This window comes from Manis javanica, chromosome 1, assembly GCF_040802235.1.
Source record: "Manis javanica isolate MJ-LG chromosome 1, MJ_LKY, whole genome shotgun sequence".
NCBI classification, from domain to species: Eukaryota; Metazoa; Chordata; class Mammalia; order Pholidota; family Manidae; genus Manis; species Manis javanica.
In genome coordinates, this window is record NC_133156.1 from 189066926 (window position 1) to 189085820 (window position 18895).

The 18895-nt window shown below is 32.7% G+C and overlaps 1 protein-coding gene across 5 annotated transcripts in view; it reads left to right on the forward strand.

Annotated features, from left to right (window-relative positions):
• The window catches only part of VPS54 (VPS54 subunit of GARP complex), a 113237-nt gene that overhangs the window by 18171 nt on the left and 76171 nt on the right, over positions 1 to 18895 (forward strand). For 3 of the 5 annotated variants that reach the window (XR_005055428.2, XM_017673991.3, XM_036996647.2), the window contains exons 2-6: positions 3793 to 3948; positions 5522 to 5763; positions 12551 to 12629; positions 13584 to 13618; positions 15813 to 15944. Coding sequence is in view for 4 of the 5 variants with exons in the window: in XM_017673991.3 (XP_017529480.2) it covers positions 3813 to 3948; positions 5522 to 5763; positions 12551 to 12629; positions 13584 to 13618; positions 15813 to 15944 (624 nt within the window). In the remaining variant the exon portion in view is untranslated. Of the gene's footprint in view, positions 1 to 2716; positions 2830 to 3792; positions 3949 to 5521; positions 5764 to 12550; positions 12630 to 13583; positions 13619 to 15812; positions 15945 to 18895 lie in introns of all 5 variants that reach the window. The other 2 variants (XM_036996646.2, XM_036996648.2) reach the window with 2 other exon arrangements.

An 18895-nucleotide genomic window follows, 5' to 3' on the forward strand; every position in this document is an offset into this window, starting at 1 on the left:
TGTGCTGTATGTCTGGAGTCAGATATTTCTTCAAACAACCATGGTTTGTTTGTGGGGAAAGGTACAGGTTTCTCCCACTATCCGAAAGTATAGTTGTACCTATGAAACCTTTCATAAAGCTGAAATGACATAAAATGAAGATGCAGTTACCATTAATTTATATGGAAAAATGAGCATTCCCAGACTCCAAAAATAAACTCCCTTAGGTGCTTCTGATATCTTAAGATATATCTAAGGATGTACAAAATAAATTGAGATAAAGCATAAACGCTCTTAGACATAGTTCAATGCTATGGTTACTTCATAATGAGATGCTGAATGTAATTCCCAGGGAAGAGTTTGGCAGCAGCATTTTTGCTGCTCAGGGGTGCATGCTGCCTCTATAGTGGTTTGTGGATTCTGTTTTCGCTTTTTTGCCTTTTTCTCAGAAAAGCAAAAATTCTCTTTGGATTTCTTTCTATTAGCAAAAACAGGTACTAAATGTATGTCTTTTTAGAAAGTGAAGTGTATGTAACAGCCTTTAAAAAGTGGGAGATACATGTATTGGAAGCTGAGGTCTGAACACATGGTGTGCTCATTGCTTATGGGATGACATTGTTTCTAGGCCCTTTTAATAGAAGTTTTCAACCAAACTTTTAACATGAAAAGATATTTGAGCTACAAGAAAGAAAATCAAGTGTCTGATTTACTCATACTTGCAAATTTTTTCTTCTGAAATGAGTCTGTTTCTTTCCTTATCACTCCAGACTCATGCTCTCATCTAATCAAAGATTATTAGTAGTTGCCTAATATCTCTCTTTTCTTATCAGTTCTATATACCATCCATGTCATTCATCTATAAAATATTTATTATATACTATTTGTATGCCAGGAACTGTTAGATACATAGAGTACATAGGAAAATGGGAACATCAAGAAGTTAGCAGTCTTAATAGGGAAAAACATATATAAAAGCCAAAATTTCACCAATTTAATTGGTTTAAAAATAGAAATACATAAAGAGTGACTGTGAGAAACCAAAGAAGGCTTCAAGGGAAGATAATATTTGAGTATGGTATTGATATAATTATCAGAAGATTACCACCATGTAAAGAAGGGTAGAGCTGTTTGTCATTTTAGGTGACCACTGATTAAATGCCAAATTTGTTTTTAGGTGGTAGTTACAAGTAGAAGTAATACAAGTAGATGTTGTCCAAGTTTAGTGCTTAGAGCTTTTCCTTTTCTCTTGTATTCTGTATTTTTTTCCTAATGTTTTTTTCTTGGTAGACAATTTCAGTGTAAGCAAAGAATCGTTTTTCTTATTAAGATGCTTCATCATTTCTGTTCTTTAGTCCTCAATGAAAGATTTTTATTTTTTTGCTGAAAAATTGGTTTAGAGAACATGTGGATTTGCTATATTTGTTTATACACCCAGGTCTTATGAGTAAATGTTTTATTACCAATGATTGCACTTACTAAGTGTCTGCATCATACTTGTTATGTGGTCATTAATGCAAAGTTTGGTTCTTACTGTGGGGAGATACACTTCCTAAAGTATATGGAGAGTCATATGGTTGGAAATTGGGGCACACCTATGTAGTCTGTCCCTGATTTTATATAATCCCTTTATAGCTAGAGATTTTCCTTATTCTCATAAGAGTAGGAGAGATGTAGGAAAAAACAGAAAACCTCCATATGTTTCCCAATTTAGAATCTTTAAGGAGTAAATAAAGTGCCCCCTGCTTTATAGAAAGAACTTCCAAGAGTCTAGAAATGTTTTTCTATAAGTCCTCATCTTCCCCCTCCCCCAATATTTCTAGCTTCCTAAGGATTTTCTTTTTTTGCTATAAAAACAACATGATTGTAAGTAAAATAAATAGAAATAGTAGTATAGTATTATTGGAATCAGTATTTAATTTATCTGACATTAAGCTATGAATGTTCAACATAAATACATTTTTCATATATTTGTAGCTTACCTAAGTGTCAAAATGTGTTTATTTGAGCCATTTTATTTGTTGAAACTAACAAAAAGTTGAACAGTCTTAATGTTAAATTCAGAATTGTCTATCAAATACTTAATGTACAGGATTCTGTGTTATACATTTCCTATCCTTTAGATGTTTCTTCCTTGTTAAATATGTGAATGTCTTATACAAAAACAACCATACATTTAATGTGTATGGATATAAATGCAACAGGCTAGTGATTTTCAAACCAAGGCCCTGATTAATTTTCCCAGATATTTTCATCATAGTACTGTTTTGTCCTCAAACCTCTAATGGCTCCATATTGCTTAGAAAACCAGTAATGGTCTGGCCATACCTGTGTATGTATGTAAATATGATTTATTTGTCAGTACTTCCCAGTGCAAACATTTCACTCTAGCTAGGTCAGTTTCCACACAGTCTTACGATTATTCAGTGTTCCTTAACCTTTGTTCATGCCCTTGTTTGCTTTCTGTTCAGGACTTGAGGACATTCTGTATCTTTGTGCGTTTCTTAGCAGCTTGTCTCAGGGAATGGCATAATTGGTATGTTTCCTTTACATCAGAAAGACTGAAACTATATATGCAAGGAAGTCTGGGAAATGTGATTTTTAGCTTTCCTCCAAACTAGAGGGGAGTTAGAGTGGATGAGCTTTTTGTCACTAGTCTGACCCTTACATCTCTGCTCTTTGTTTCTTACTCTTATTTTTCTATTCACCAGATTTCCTTATGTGGCTCTTTTTTTTTTAGATTTGTAAAAACCATGTCTACCTTTGTAAGCCACTGAGTCTTTCTGCTCCATGCTACACTTAACCTCTAGTAGGAGGAGACAGACTAGGTGATCTCTGAGTTCCCTTTCAGCTGTAAGCATTCTTTTATGTTCATTTATTTATTCTTCATTGAAAAATATTTGTTGAATGCTTGCTATTTGATAGATATGCTTAGCAATATAAGGTTATCTACCCTTCAATAATAAAATAATACATATTCTTTAGTGTCCTTCATTTGTAAAGTTTTACCTGTCACTGCAGCCTATATTATGTTGTCTTGCCCCACAGATTCTTTCACCACTTACTAAAAAATGTAGACATAGATTAACTTGTGTTTTGCCTAGTGTCTTGTTTTGATTATTTAGTATAATTTCAAGCACCTTGAAGAATGATACATTTATAATCACTTAATATAGTGACAGTCACATAGTATTAATAATTGTGGTGATAACATTTATGAACACTAACTTTGTTATATAATACACAATTCTTTACATATATCTATTTACTTGTTTACATATATCCATTTATATGTCTACATATATCCATTCCTTTAATTCTTACAAAATATTTATGAGATGGGATCTCTTCATCTCTGTTTTTAAAGGTGAGGTAAGGCACACAAAGGTTAAGTAAATTTCCTCAAGGTTATACTGCTGGTAAGTGAAGCTGGGATATGAACCAGGCAGTCAGACTTCAAAAACTCATACACTTACCAATTTTGCTATAATGCATAATTACAGTATACTTGTTGAATGAATGAAATGTTTTAGGCTTTAATATATATTGGTTACAGCTTTAGTATCAATTTTGCACTTTGGATAAAAGATTAAGGATGTTTCACTTAGGGGAGAATGCTTTTTAAACAAGGACAAACAACTTTCTTAGCAAAGTAAATGTGAATGACTCTCATAATTATTAGAGTACAAATTGTGTCCTTATAATTTGAAGGATTTTGAATAATGTATTTTTGAAAGAAAATTTGCAAGATGCTTAATACTTACAAATGAATTTTGATTTGTATTGTCTTGATTAGTGTTTGTTGCTCATTTACAGTTGAGTGGTGATTTTATGCAATGGCTTCAAGCCACAGTTCTTCACCAGTGCCTCAAGGAAGCAGCAGTGATGTTTTCTTTAAAAAAGAGGTAGATCCGACAAAACACATTCGACCTGTGCAGTCACTGCCAGATGTGTGTCCCAAGGAACCCACAGGTAATGCCTTTTTTTTGAGGATTTTTTACTGATGATTTGTCTTCTCTTTGAATGAGTAGTCAAATTTCATATACCTATCTTAAGAGAGTAAATTTTATGATTTAAAAAAATCCAAAGAGGCACTCCTCTTTCTAAGGTCATCCACACTTTCTAAGTGCATAACCTTTTAATCTTAAACTTTGTCTCTCCAAACCTTTCAAGGCGCCTCTCCTTGCTGAGGTTGCCTGCTGCACTTTTCTCTTTAAGTAACCTTAAATAAAACCTTCACTCTGCTTCAAAAAAAAAAAAAATCCGAAGAGAAATAAGAGGTTTGGAAGTAATAGATTACAGTAGATAGGGAAATTGAGATATAGTTATTTTCATGTATTTCCATAAAAGAAGTTACTTATGTAAACTGAAAAAAGAGGTTTGAAAATGAAGGTACAGATTGAAAGTACTTCAGTTAAACATAGTGGTAAATCCTCATTCTTTGCAGTCTATGTTTGCAAATTTACCTTCTCCCTAAAACTTATTTGTAGCCCCAAAATGAGTACTTGTGGCAATTTTGTGGTCACTTGCAGACATACACAAAGTGAAAATTTTGTATTACCTAATGTGTATGTTCCCAGCTGAGGTTGAACAAGGCGACTCTCTGTCTTCTTGTTTCAGGTTTCATGCAGTAAAAAGTGTTCTTTTTGTGGTCTAGGATTCCATTTTTTCCATTTCTGTGCTTTTTGTTGGTGATTTGGCTGTTTAAAATATTCCCCAAATGTAATGCTGAAGTGCCTTTTAGTGTTTCTAAGCACAAGCATGTAATGTGCCTTATGAAGAAAATTCATTCAGATGTCAGTTATGGTAGTGTTTGTTAGCTATGAGTTCAGTGTTAATGACTGAACAATATAATTTAAATATGGTGTCTTTAAACAGAAACACATACAAGAAAAACAAGATTATGTACTGATCAATTGATGAAAATATTGTGATCACAGATTTACAAGAACCTAACCCTGTATTTCCCCTAGGAGGAATGAATTTACTGATTTACTAATTCAGTGTCCCATTGACTTAAAAGAACAAAACTACCATGAGTAATGAGAATTGACTATATATTTTTCTTTCTTATATGGTTAATGCTATAGCAACATTTATGTCATGTAATTATATACTAAACAAAAGATACTGGAACCAGGAATATTGACTGTAATAAAAAAAAAACAGATCAACCTGTGAAAAAACTGGAGTTTTAAAAGGATAGAATATATACAATAGAAGGTAGAAGAGTTTTGATGTTGGAAAAAGAGGAGTTGTGCATTAGGGAAAGAAATTAATGAAAGACTTTCTTTATCATTCACCCCCACTTTGCAACTGCAGCCCTCAAATTTTGCATATCCTTTATCCTGTACATATTTTTCCTCCCTTTGGAAATTGATGCTGAAAGCTGAAGGTTAATCTGATTGATTTTTATTAAAACATTTGCAATAGAAGAGATTAGTTGCTTTGCAAAAAGTTGACTCTAAGCACTTTTATTTTTATGTAGGATGTACTTTCAAATGCAGAACTTACTTTACAGAGTTCTCTTGTTTACTTTTTGCAGGTGATTCAAATAGTTTATGTGTTGCCCCATCTCTAGTTACAGATCAACATAGATGGACTATATATCATTCCAAAGTAAATCTCCCAGCAGCATTAAATGATCCTAGATTAGCAAAAAGAGAATCTGACTTCTTCACAAAAACATGGGGATTGGACTTTGTGGACACTGAAGTCATACCTTCATTCTACCTCCCACAGATCAGCAAAGAACATTTTACAGTATATCAACAGGAAATTTCTCAGGTAATAGCTGATCTTGAAATTAGTTGTAGTCAGGTCAAAAGTAATGGAAAATTTTTTAGTTTGATTTATTGTAGATTTTTGACCAATAATCTTTAATGAGCCTATGGTATTCTTTCCTGTTCATAGATATTCTACTGTTCTGGGTTGTATTTAATTCTTTGCTTTAGGTACACGTAAATATATTTCTCTTACGGTAGTGATTTTTCAAAATTACACATTTCTAGTAGAGCAAATGTTCAACATGAAACCCATCCTACCTGCCAAGGAGAAAATGGTTCTGTTAGACCAAAAAGACCAAAGTGACGTGTGAAGCTTAAGAAATGAGCAATGTGGAACTGTTTCATTCATGGCAGAAAATTTAATAGATCATCCTAGTTCTAGAAGGTAGTTTTAATATCTCTAGACATAATATGTTGCTCTAAACTCAGTTCTGAGCAAGAACTGAGTACAGTGCTGAGTTTGAGATGGTTATCATTTTTAGTAGGTGGCTGTTACCAATATAGTTCTGGTTACCATTTTAATCTTTAAAGTAATCATTAGGATAGTACAGGGATTTAAAAATTTTTTATAGTAGTTGCAGATGTATAGTGATTTAATATTTAGATGTATTTCCTAATGATCACTACAATAAGTCTAATTAACACCTATCACCATATATAGTTACAAATACATTTTTTTCTTGTGATGAGGACTTTTAAGATCTACTCTCTGAGGAACTTTTAAATATGCAATACAATATTATTGACTGTAGTTACTATGCTTTATAGTGCATCCTCAGGACTTACTTATTTTAAACTGGAAGTTTATATAGGTAATATTTACTTATATTTTTATAATTGTTCCTTCTTTCTCATTAGCAAGTTTAATTTGTGTTTACCTGATTTTATTTTACTTGATTATGTTGTTCTATTTATGATTTGGAAATAGGCTGAATATGACTGTATTATTAGCACTAATACTGTATAATATCTGGTTCATTTTTAGTACTACCTAATATTTTTATATAGTACCTATAAATATTATTTATCTTTATATGTGTATATTGCCATGTACTGTCTATAGATTTTGTGTTCTGTTTTCAACAGTAACATCTGCCTGTTTGTTGAGTGAATGAGCTTTAATATACTTTCTTTTTTATGGTTTCTAATCTCAAACCTCATAACCTACAATTTTGCTTTCCTCTTTATCCACTTATTGGTCAGATATTTATTGAGTGCCTTCCGTATACTAAGCACTGTTCTAAAAACTAGGGTTATAGAAGAGGCCAAAGTGGACACCAATTCTCTCCATTATACAGATTATATTCTAGTTGAGGATATAAGCAGCAAAAACCCTAAAGCAACTGCTAAAATAACAAATCAGAGAATTATAGCTAATAAGCCAACAGAATGGATAACATGGAATAAAAAAAATTCTCAAACAAAGGCAGAAAAAGAATAAGGAAGAAACAAAGAATGGATGAGATAAAAAGAAAGTAAACATCAAGGTGATAGACTTAAGCCTAACCCTTTCAATAATCACATTAAATGTAAATGTTTAAGCTCCCCAAATAAAAGGTAGAGATTGTGAGACTGGATGAAAAAGCAAGACCCAACTATGTGCTGCCTATAAGAAATGCACTTTAAATACAGAGATACAAAACATTCAAAAGTAAAAGGATGGAAAAAGATATATCAGGCTTAACACCAGTCAAAAGAAAGCTGGAGTGGCTGTATTACTTTTGGCCAAAATTGGTTTCAGAGCAGACAATTACTAGGATTAAAGAAGGTTATTTTATAATGATAAAGGTGTCAAGTTAATCAAAAGGATCTAATAATTCCAAATGTTTATACCCCTAAAACAAAACTTCAACATATGTGAAGCAACAACTGGAAACTTTTTGGGGGAAGTAGATGAATGCACAATTATGGTTGGAAATTTCAAGTCATCTCTCAGTAAATGATGGAATAAGTAAACAGAAAATCAGCAAGTATATAGTAGACTAAACAACACTGTCAAGCAACCTGACTTAATTGAAAGAACACAAGAGCATTCCACACAACACAGAAGAACACATTGTGTTTTCAAGTGTTCATGGAATATTTATCAAGATCATAATCTGAGCTACACAACACATACCAATACAATACATCAAGTCATACAAAGTATATTTTCTGACCACAATAGAATTGAATTAGAAATTGATAACAAAAAGGTATGTGGAAAAATAAATAATTGCAAACCAAAACTTACACTTCTAAATAGAACATGGGTCAAAGAGGAAAAGCAAATCATAAAGTAATTTGAATTGAATGGAAATGAAAACATGAAATACCAAGATTTATGGGATGCTATTCAAGCAGTACTTAGGAAGAAATTTATAGCACTAAATGCATGTTAGAAAACTCAGGTCCACATGGTTTCACTGTTAAATTCTACCAAACATTTAAAGAACAAATTATACTAAGCCTACACATACTCTTTCACCTTCTGGTGAGGATCGGAAGGACAGGGCCAATAATAGAAAGAGACAAGTCAGTTGCCTAAGGTGTAAAATGTGAAGGGACACCAGAATCTGAGAGTAGGTGCCTCCTTAAATATTATTCCTTAGGTTTCATGCTTGCCTCACCTACTGCCGGAGCTGGTGGGTTAACTAGAACTCATATACTGTTGATGGGAATTTAGAGTGGTGCAAGTGTTTTGGAAAACAGTTGGCAGTTTCTTAAAAAGCTAAAAATGCTTCTAGTTCAGTGTGTAAGAAACTTGGAAGTTTTTACTCCTGTTCTTACAAGAAAAAAATATGAGCAGACTGAAAACCAATGACTGGTAAGGTTTTTGAAGGTTAAAGGGGCACAGATTCACTAAAAAGACTGAGACCTAATTATAGAACTATAGAATGCTTCCTCTCCTCCCATATCTTATGACACTATTAGGGCATCTGTATAATAAGAGGGAATACAGCAGAAAGAACTGCGTGTCTCAGACTTCAAGAAGAAGTCTAAAGACAGCAAGGGCGACTGAAACAAGGACCCCAGAGAAAATTTTAGCTTCTGATACCTGCAGCTACAGGAAACGGTAAATACCACCTAACTCCTACCCAGATGAATAAAAAACCACACTAAAGGCCTATCTATCTCAGTTCTTTTTGTCTAGTACATGATATGTGACTTTCAACAAAAAATTAAAATATATATTAAATACAAAAAAAATCACAGCTTGAAGAGACCAAATACCAGCACAAGACTCAGTTAGCAGCAGTGTTGGAGTTATCAGACCAAGTACCAGGACAAGACTCAGTTAACAGCAGTGTTGGAGTTAATATGCTAAGGGATCCAAAGGAGAACATGGGCAAGCAATGTGTAAGAATTGCTGGGTAATATAAGCAGAGAGACAGAAACCCTAAGAAAGAATCAGAAGGAAATGCTGGAAATCTTAAGCGCTGTACAGAAATGAATGCCTTTGATGGATTCATCAGTAGACTTGAAATGGCAGCAGAAAGAATCAGTGAACCTAAGGAAATGTTGATAGAAACTTACCGAAATGTGTGAGTTGAAGTGAAAGCAGGGCATAGAGGAAAATTTAATAGCATGGAGTGCATAATTAGGGAAGAAGAAGAAGAAAGATCTAAAATTAATAATATAAGCTTCTAACTTAAAATTTGGAAGACCAGAAAAAGAAGAGCAAATTAAATCCAAAGGAAGCAGAAGAAAAGAAATAATAAAATTAGAGCAGAAACCAGTGAAATTGAAAATAGGGAATCAATAGAGAAAATCAACAAAATCAAAAGCTTGTTCTTTGAAAAAATAAATAAAATTGGCCCACCTCTATCCAGGTTAATTAAGAAAAAAAGGAGATATAACTTATTAATATAAAAAATGAAAGAGTACATCACTAACAATCTTATGCACATTAGAGGATAATAAAAGAATATTATGAACAACTCTGTGCCCACAGATTTGATAATCTATGGGAAATGGACCAAGTCCTTGAAAAACCCATCAAAATTTCCACATTAGGAATAGATATTCTGAATAATTCTTATTAAATGAAGTCCTGTTAAAGAGGTTGAATTAATAATAACCTCTCAAAACAGAAAGCACCAGAGCCAGATGTGTTCACTGGTGAATTGTACCAACTATTTAAGGAAGAAATTATGCCGATTCTTTATAATCTACTCCAGATATAGAACTAAAGGGAATACTTTCTAATTTTTTACATTAACCTAATACTAAAATTACAAGAAAGGAAAACAACAGACCACTCTCTCTCATGAACATGGATGCAAAAATATGTAACAAAATGCAACCCAACAGTGTATAAAAAGAATGATATACCATGACTAAGTAGAATTTATTCCAGATATGTAAGGCTGTTTTAATATTCAAAAAGCAATTAGTATAATCCATCACATTAACAAGATAAAGAAGAAAAATCATATGTTCATATCAGTAGATAAAGAGAAAACATTTGACAAAATTCAGTAATTCATTCATGATAACTCTACAAACTAGTATAAGGGAACTTCCTCAACTTGATAAAGAACATCTACAAAACCCCTATAGCTAATGGTGAGAGAAACTAGATGCTTTCCCACTAATAGAAGGAAAAAGATAAGGATGTCTGTTCTCACCATTCCTTTTCAGCATCACATTGGAGACCCTAACTAATGCAGTGAGGCAAGAAAAGGAAACAAAAAGTGTACACATTTGTAAGGAAGAAATAAAACCCTCTTTATTCACAGAAGACATAATTGTCTATGTAGAAAATCTCAAAGAATCAAAAAAGAAACTCCTGAAACAAAAGTTAATTGTTTTCTTATATACTAGTGACATACACTTAGAATTTGAAATTAAGAAAACACTGTTTATACTAGCACCAAAGAAAATTAAGTGCGTAAGTATAAATCTAACAAAATCTGCAAAATCTGTATGAGGACAAATACAAAACTCATGAAAAAAATCAAAGATCTAAGTAAATGGAGAGATTCCATGTACATGGATAGGAAGACAGTATTGTCAATATATCTTCCCAACCTCATCTGTCTAGATTCAATGCAATCCAGTTAAAATCCCAATGGTTTGTTTCATAGATTTTGAGAAACGGATTCTAAAGTATATATGGAAAGTGAAAAGAGAATAGCAACATAGTATTGAAGGAGAACAACAAAATTGGAGGACTGACACTAGCCAACTTCAAGACTTATTGTAAAGCTTTAGTAATATAGATATGGTTGTAGTATTGATAAAAGAATAAGCATATAGATCAAAGTAACAGGATAGAGAGTGAAAAAACAGACCCATGCAAATATAGTCAACTGATTTTGGCATAGGTGCAAAAGGCAATTCAGTAGTCTTTTGAATAAATGGTGCTGGAACAGCTAGACATCTACAAGCCAAAAAAAAGAAAAATCTAGACACCGATTAGATTCTACCTAAACCTTTCACAGAAATCAGTGCAAAGTGGATTATAAACCTAAAATGCGCAACTGTAAAATTTCCAGCAGATAACATAGGAGAATATCTGTGATTTTGAGCTTCGTGATGATGTTTTAGATAGGACATCAAGAACACAATCCATGAAAAAAAAAATTGACAAGTTGGACTCTTTGAAATTAAGAACTTCCAGTCTGTGAAAGACACTGTTGAAAGAGTGAAGACTGGTATCTAAAATATACACAGGACTTTTAGAACTCAGTAAGAAAACAAACAACCCAAGTTAAAAATGGCAAAAGATTTGAATAGACATTTCTCCATAGAAATGTGCAGATGACCAAGAAGCATGTCATATGGTAGTCCATAAGATAGTCAGAATCATTACTGGTTTTAAATGGCAAATTTTATGTTATGCATATTTAACCACAATAAAAGAAAATGAGCAAAATATGTGAACAGCCATTTCACCAAAGAAGATATACAGGTGGCAGAGAGGCATATGAGAAGATGTTCAACATCATATGTCTTCAGGGAATTGCAAATTAAAACAAGATGCCACTACACATCTGTTAGAATGGTATAAACCCCAAACACTGACAACACTAAATATTGCTAAGAGTGAGGACTATCTCATTCATTGTGGGTAGCAGTGCAAAATGGAACAGCCACTTTAGAAGACAATCCTGTAATTTCTGGTAACTGCTATCAGATCTCTGAAGTGTTTTTTACCTTACCACACTCCACTCTCCTATGTGTCCTATTTATAGTATTTCTGAAAAGATAACAATGTTGTTAGTGGTCATCCATTCTAAAATCAGAGTGGGATTTTTTTTTTATCTTTGTCTCAGAAAGTGTCAGCTAAAATCTATCTCAGGTATATAAGTTTTCAAATTTCCCTTGTTTTAAAAAATTATTCTCTTGACCAATTTGTTATATAAATAAGAATTTTTCTTCTTAAAATTTATTTCTCAAGATCCAGTTTTTTTAAAATTGAGATACATACAATCAAATGTGCAAATCTTAGTGCATCTTAATGAATTTTGACATGTTCATAGGTTCGTATATTCATGAAAGAAAATAAGTATTTTTCATTTGCTTTCCTACTTCATTCCAAATTTGTGGAGATTTCACTGTAATTATATAAAATGGGATGAGTTATAAGAATAAACACAGGTGTTCGTGGTTCTCAGTGGTATTTGGTTTACCAAACACACTTGTTATTTGTATTTAAGTTCAAGAGGCTAGTGATTTCATATTAATAATTGTAAAACTAATTTGGTATATTCTGATATTCTGTTGTGAAACATTTTGATGCTTTAAATACTCATATTACCACAGCATTGATCACATTACTTATTTAATTGTATTTTTATTAGAGAGAGAAGATTCATGAGAGATGCAAGAATATTTGTCCTCCTAAAAATACCTTTGACAGGACTCTTTTACATACTCACGGTATGTAAAATTTGTGCTATTTGTAGATAATATGTAGATAATATGTAGATAAATGTTGCTTTTATAGCATAGCATGAATACTAATGAACAAAATCTTAATTTTGGGACCTTGGCTGTCATATTAAGATTTTTGTTTCTAGTGAAATTTTTTAGCCTACGATCATAATTTATCCTACAAAAGCTTTTAGAGAAAAAAAATCACAGGTCTGATGGTAGTGTTATTCTTCACTTGACCACATACTTACCTAATGTCTGGGTGCTTGGTGCTTTGCTTATTGCTTAAAAAAATAGATGAATGAGAAACAGCCCTTGTCCTCAAGAAGTTGATGGTCTCCTGAATAAGGTTGAATCAGTAAACCAACAATTGCAGTACTGCTTATCAAGCAGAAAGTTCAGTGTGGTAAGATTGAATAGGGCTCCAAACTTAGTCTTAGAAGACTTCCGAAAGTTGGTGATTATTGCTTGTATTTTAAACTAGCTATCAATAAAGATTTATGTGGGAAAAGATATTGCAAGAAAAGGGAACAGTTTATGCAAAGCCATAGAGTCAAGAGGGAACGTAGCATGTTCAAAGAACTGTAAGATGTTGGTTCTACTGAGAGCAAGAAGTGAGGCTGAAGAAACAGGTGGGAGTCAGCATGCCAGACTTATCTCACCAAAATTTAAGATAGTATGCAGCTTTCTGTGTCCATGTAAAGAATACTTGAAATATATTTAGTTGTTTTATTGCTACTATACAGTTGATTAAAATTAATGGAAACAATGTCTTATTAAATGCTTTGCCTACTATTAGGTATACAAGAAGCTCTGAATAGATACTTGTTGAAGGGAGAAGCTTAAGAATACTTGGTTATTTGGTTGTTACATAGTACAGAATCTGTCAAAATATATTTTATGAAAGTAAAAGAATAACAAGTTTAAAAATCATATTTTCCCTTTTCCCTTTTTTCAAAGATAAATCCAGGACAGATCTGGAACAAGTACCTAAGGTAACAAAGCCTAAAAAAATAAGAATACTCTTTTTAATATCTTTAATTTTGCTTTGTAAGAAACTTTCTGACACTTTGACCACTTTGCCTCTCTGGAATTTCATGCATCAGTTTTCTTCTTTCTTGCATCATTAGTCTCTCCTTCATCACTAAAACCTACAAATAGGTACAAGTATCTCTATTCTAAAACAGAATTTTATTGATCTTACTTCCACTTCAAATTATTAAGAGCTGTTTTCTTTGTATGTAACATTTTGTCGAGATGTGTAATATACAAGGTTTTTTTCTGGGGAAATGGTCTACTGCATTCATTAGATTCAAACACGTCTGTGGTAATTGCTCTTTAGGTAAGAAGAGACAGAAAGACAGAACCAAAAAGAAGATGGCAGTCATATTTTAAGTTGTTTGATTGCTACAAAATAAAATTCAAACTCTATCATGTAAGGTCCTTAATATCTCATTTCCATCATAGTCACACTCTTAACTTTGCCTACTAATCTTTACATGTTCTTTACTTCAGCCAAACTTTTTTGTCTGCTTTGTGCTTTACTTGTACTGTCCCTTTAGCCTGGAGGACTTCCCTCATCTCCCCATATTTAATCTTTTGCAGACTTTTGCTTAAATGGCAACTTTATGTGAATACATTTTCCCACAACTGAAGATAACTGCCCATTTTGCTTAATTCTCATAGCATTTTATCAAGACCCCTGCCCTACCTTTTAAAGTATTTGTCACTCTTCCCTTTATATTTATATGTATATTGTATCACATCCCTTAGACTAAAGATTCTTGAGATTAGGACCTCTGTATTAATTTATCTTTGTTTCCCATTCAGTGACTAGAAAATATACACACCCCTAGTTAGATTTTCCCTATCACATTCATACTAATTTTTGGGTATAGGTAAAATGAATCAGTAAATAAAGTATAGCATAGAAATTAATTAAACAATTAATTGATTAAACCATGTTTCAGGCCTTATGCTAGGCACTGGCATACTAGGCACAAAGATTAAAAACTATCAGTCCAGTCTTAGAGGAACGTATGTTTTCTGGGGGGAGATACCTAGGTTAAATAAATAATTTTTGTGAAGTTTGGAATAGTAAGTATGCATAGCGTACTTGTGTTCAGACATGGGTAATTAATCTCTATAATACAAAGACACATTTGCCCTTTTGATTGGGTCATATTCTCTAGGAAAATATGCAAGAAAGAGCATTCTAGGCTGAAAGCATGTATAAAGATACTTAAGCATAAGACAGTATGTAAGATAGTTGGAAGGTGACTTGTAAATAGTGGGAGTGGCAAAATACAGATAGGTAAGTGGCTCCAAAAAAATGAAGGTCTTTCAATGCCATTCTAAAGAGTTTGGTCTGTGGTAATGGGAATCCATTGAGAGATTTAAATAGAGAAGTGATTCAGTTATAAAGGTGTATCTGAAAGCATTGTAGGGGATAGATTGGGGAAGCACATCAGTAAATAGCCAATTACTGTAATCCACATATAATGAAGAGCTACACTGGTGAAATTGCTGTGGAGACAGAGGAGAGAAAGGAATCAAGCAATATTTAGGAAATAAAATGGGTACGACTTTGAGTGCCCAGATGGATGTGATATGTAAAATTGAATTTGTTTGTTTTAGTATATAGTCCAATCTATAAAATATTAGTGTATAAAATTTACTGTATAGTCCTATCTAAAAAAGTTTAGTGTATAGTCCCATCTACAAAATATATATACAATAGTGTATAGTAAAATTTAGTCCAATCTATAAAACTAATTTTGAAATAATTTTGAACAGGAGAAAATAGAAATGTAAATATAACAAAAATGATATTTGGTGTTTTTACAAAACCACTGTCAGTGGGAAATAATATGGAAATTTTAGGGCATGACATCTGGCATGTGCTCAGTGGGACTGCATTAGTGAGTTTTATCAAGTAGCAATAGAAAGATCATCTCCACTGATAAAGGCAAAACAATTTTTTCTGTCTTTCATGAGCATTTTTAGCTTGATGAAACATTTCTGCATTTTACTTATATAGGCTTTTGTGTAAATACCCCACCTTATCTCTTGCTTTTGCTGTTTATATTTGAGATCCAAGTTAATTATTGTCTAGTGGTCTTACAGTGTTGGGAGGAATAATGGATAAAAAATGTTTTTCTAATTGAGGGAAATGCATTTTTTTAATAGATTTTTATGAAACCAGATTTTGCCTTGGATGATTCCTTAACTTTTAATTCAGTTTTACCATGGTCTCATTTTAATACTGCTGGTGGAAAAGGAAATCGTGATGCAGCTTCCTCAAAGTTGCTACAAGAAAAGGTAATTTCCTTTTTACTTTTTCCATGTTGAAAACTTTATTCTAGTTAAGTGGTACTATTTGCATGGGTTCAAATTTAATTATTTCGTAAGTGCTTCTTATTTTAATTTCATTTTTATTGTTAATGATAACTATAAGCTTTCAAATCTTAACTGATGAAGTATTAGCATTTTGACATAGTGGAATGCAAGTTGTGCTGGTGGAAAAGGAAAACCTTATTGTTTGAGTGCCTCTTATCTGAAACAAGAATTGATAGAATTTCAGTTGAAAGGATATATTAGATAACACAAGTAACATTTATTCCAAACAATATATTGGCTAATTTTATGTTTTTTATGATTTAAAGCACAGAAAATCAACTTGAGGTACTATTTTGCTTCATTTACACAGTAAGGATGATTATTTTGAAGAAAAATATCCTAGTCAAACAATACAATATTTCTAATTGTATTTTTAGTTTTGCAAAGCCTCATCTTTTGTGTGTTATTAGTAAGAGGCTTCAAAAAATTTTACAGTGTCCTATATTTCAGAAGTTAACATCCTGAAAGTCACTTAAAATGTAGATTAATTTTAAGCATATCTTAATTCACATACAAAGAATATTTTAAAACTTGAATAGGAAGTAAGGATCTTCGATCCCAGTTCTTTCTCAGCACTTAGTTCAGAGCTTTTCTGAAACTGACTGTGTGGTTCTGAGAAGAAAGCATTTTGCTTCAGTCTAGTGACATCTCTTGGCAGTTTGAAAGCTTGTCTCAGGAAGACGTCAATAATTTATTGAATTTATTGAATTTAGTCCAATTCTTCTCAATAACAAGAAAAAACTAGTTTGGGAAAGAGAGAAGAAATGTGGGGAAAGAATCATGAGTATTCCTTTTTTCACAGTTGAAAATGAAAATGAATTTACTTTTTTCTTTGGTAACATTTTTACCTATAAAGGTTTTCCTTGAATAAGAACAGATTCATAAATCTAATGAAAATGATGGGTTTGTGGACACAGGCTCACTCTCAGACTGCTTACAAAAGTGAATAAAAATCTCATCAATCTATACAGACACTTTTAGGGGTACTTTAAAAATTGTTCCCTTATGGAATTTAAATAGGAAAATAACTTACAAAAATAGTATGTCTTTGAAAAGAAAAGAGCAATGGGATATTGATAAATTGCAGAAATCTTTGAAACTCAAATGAAATAATTTTCTCATGCTAAATGTTTGGAATGACTAAAGTAGTGGAATTTTATTTTTTGGTAAGTTACAGAATCAGTTTTGTTATATTTAGGTAAGTAACTGAACAGCTGTGTTGAAGATGAAAACAGCAGAAGAGTATAAATTCAAGATGTTTAAACTATGGAAAAATTTCTTGTCTGTAACCTATTATATAGTATAATAAATTATTAAAGGAGCCCTACTGAAGATATGTGTGATCCTGCATGGTTTTAAGAAAACAGACTTGGTGATCATATAATTTCTTCTAATTTGATGAGTCCTAAAAATTAAAAGTTCATTAATCCTTTAACACTGTGAATCCTCCTTAGATGTTCAGAGGTAATGCCTAAAGTTTGAGCTGTATGCTGAAGAATCTAAAACTAAAAAACTAGGAGACAAATGGAAAGATAATGTAGCCAGCAAAGGCATGTGCACTTTGCAAGGAAGAAAAGCAACTCAAGTTTTGCATGTCCATATTTGAAATGAGAAAGCATTTTTTTTATTTTGGTATCTTTAATGTACAGTTACTTTAACAACATTATGGTTACTAGACTCCCCCTATTATCAAGTCCAGTCCCCCCCACATACCCCATTATAGTCACTGTCCATCAGCGTAGTAAGATGCTATAGAATCATTACTTGTCTTCTCTGTATATACTGCCTTAGAAAGCATTTTTAATGTATGTTACTCTAGGAATTAATCTTGGTAGTGTTACAAATAAAATATTTTTATGAACCAATTTTTAAAGACATTTGTCAACTTTTTAAGAAGGAAATATATTGAAAATAAATGAGTTTTACAAATAGGTAAAAGAATAATTTTTGAAATGTAAAATAAGCAGCCTAGAAAAAAAAAAGATCCAAATTAATTCTGATACTTTCTATAATTTGTGACCTGGACCACCAATCTGTCTCCCAAGGATTCTTTTTTTTTTGGTATCATTAATGTAAAATCACATGGGCAACATTGTGGTTACTAGACTCCCTTCATTATCAAGTCCCCACCACATACCCCATTACAGTCACTGTCCATCAGCACAGTAAGATGCTATAGAGTCACTGCTTGTCTTCTCTGTACTATATTGCCTTCCCTGTGTCCCCCCCTCCACATTATGCGTGCTAATCATGCCCCTGATTCCCCTTCTCCCTCCCCACCCACTCTTCCTAGCCCCTTTCCCTTTGGTAACTGTTGGTCCATTCTTGGGTTCCATGAGTCTGCTGCTGTTTTGTTCCTTCGGTTTTTGCTTTGTTATGCTCCACAGATGAGTGAAATCATTTGGTACTTGTCTTTCTCCACCTGGCTTATTTCACTGAGCATAATACCCTCTAGCTCCATCCATATTGTTACAAATGGTAGGATTTGTATCTTCTTATGGCTGAATAATATTCCATTGTGTATATGTACCACATCTTCTTTACCCATTCATCTACTGATGGACACTTAGGTTGCTTCCATTTCTTGGCTGTTTTAAATAGTGCTGCGATAAATATAGGGGTGCATATATCTTTTTGAAACTGGGATCCTACATTCTTAGGGTAAATTCCTAGGACTGGAATTCCTGGGTCAAATGGTATTTCTATTTTAAGTTTTTTGAGGAACCTCCATACTGTTTTCCACAATGGTTGAACTAGTAGTGTACATTCCCACCAGCAGTAGGAGGGTTTCCCTTTCTCTGCATCCTCATCATCGTTTGTTGTTCCTAGTCTTTATGTTGGCCATCCTAACTGGTATGGGGTGATATTTCACT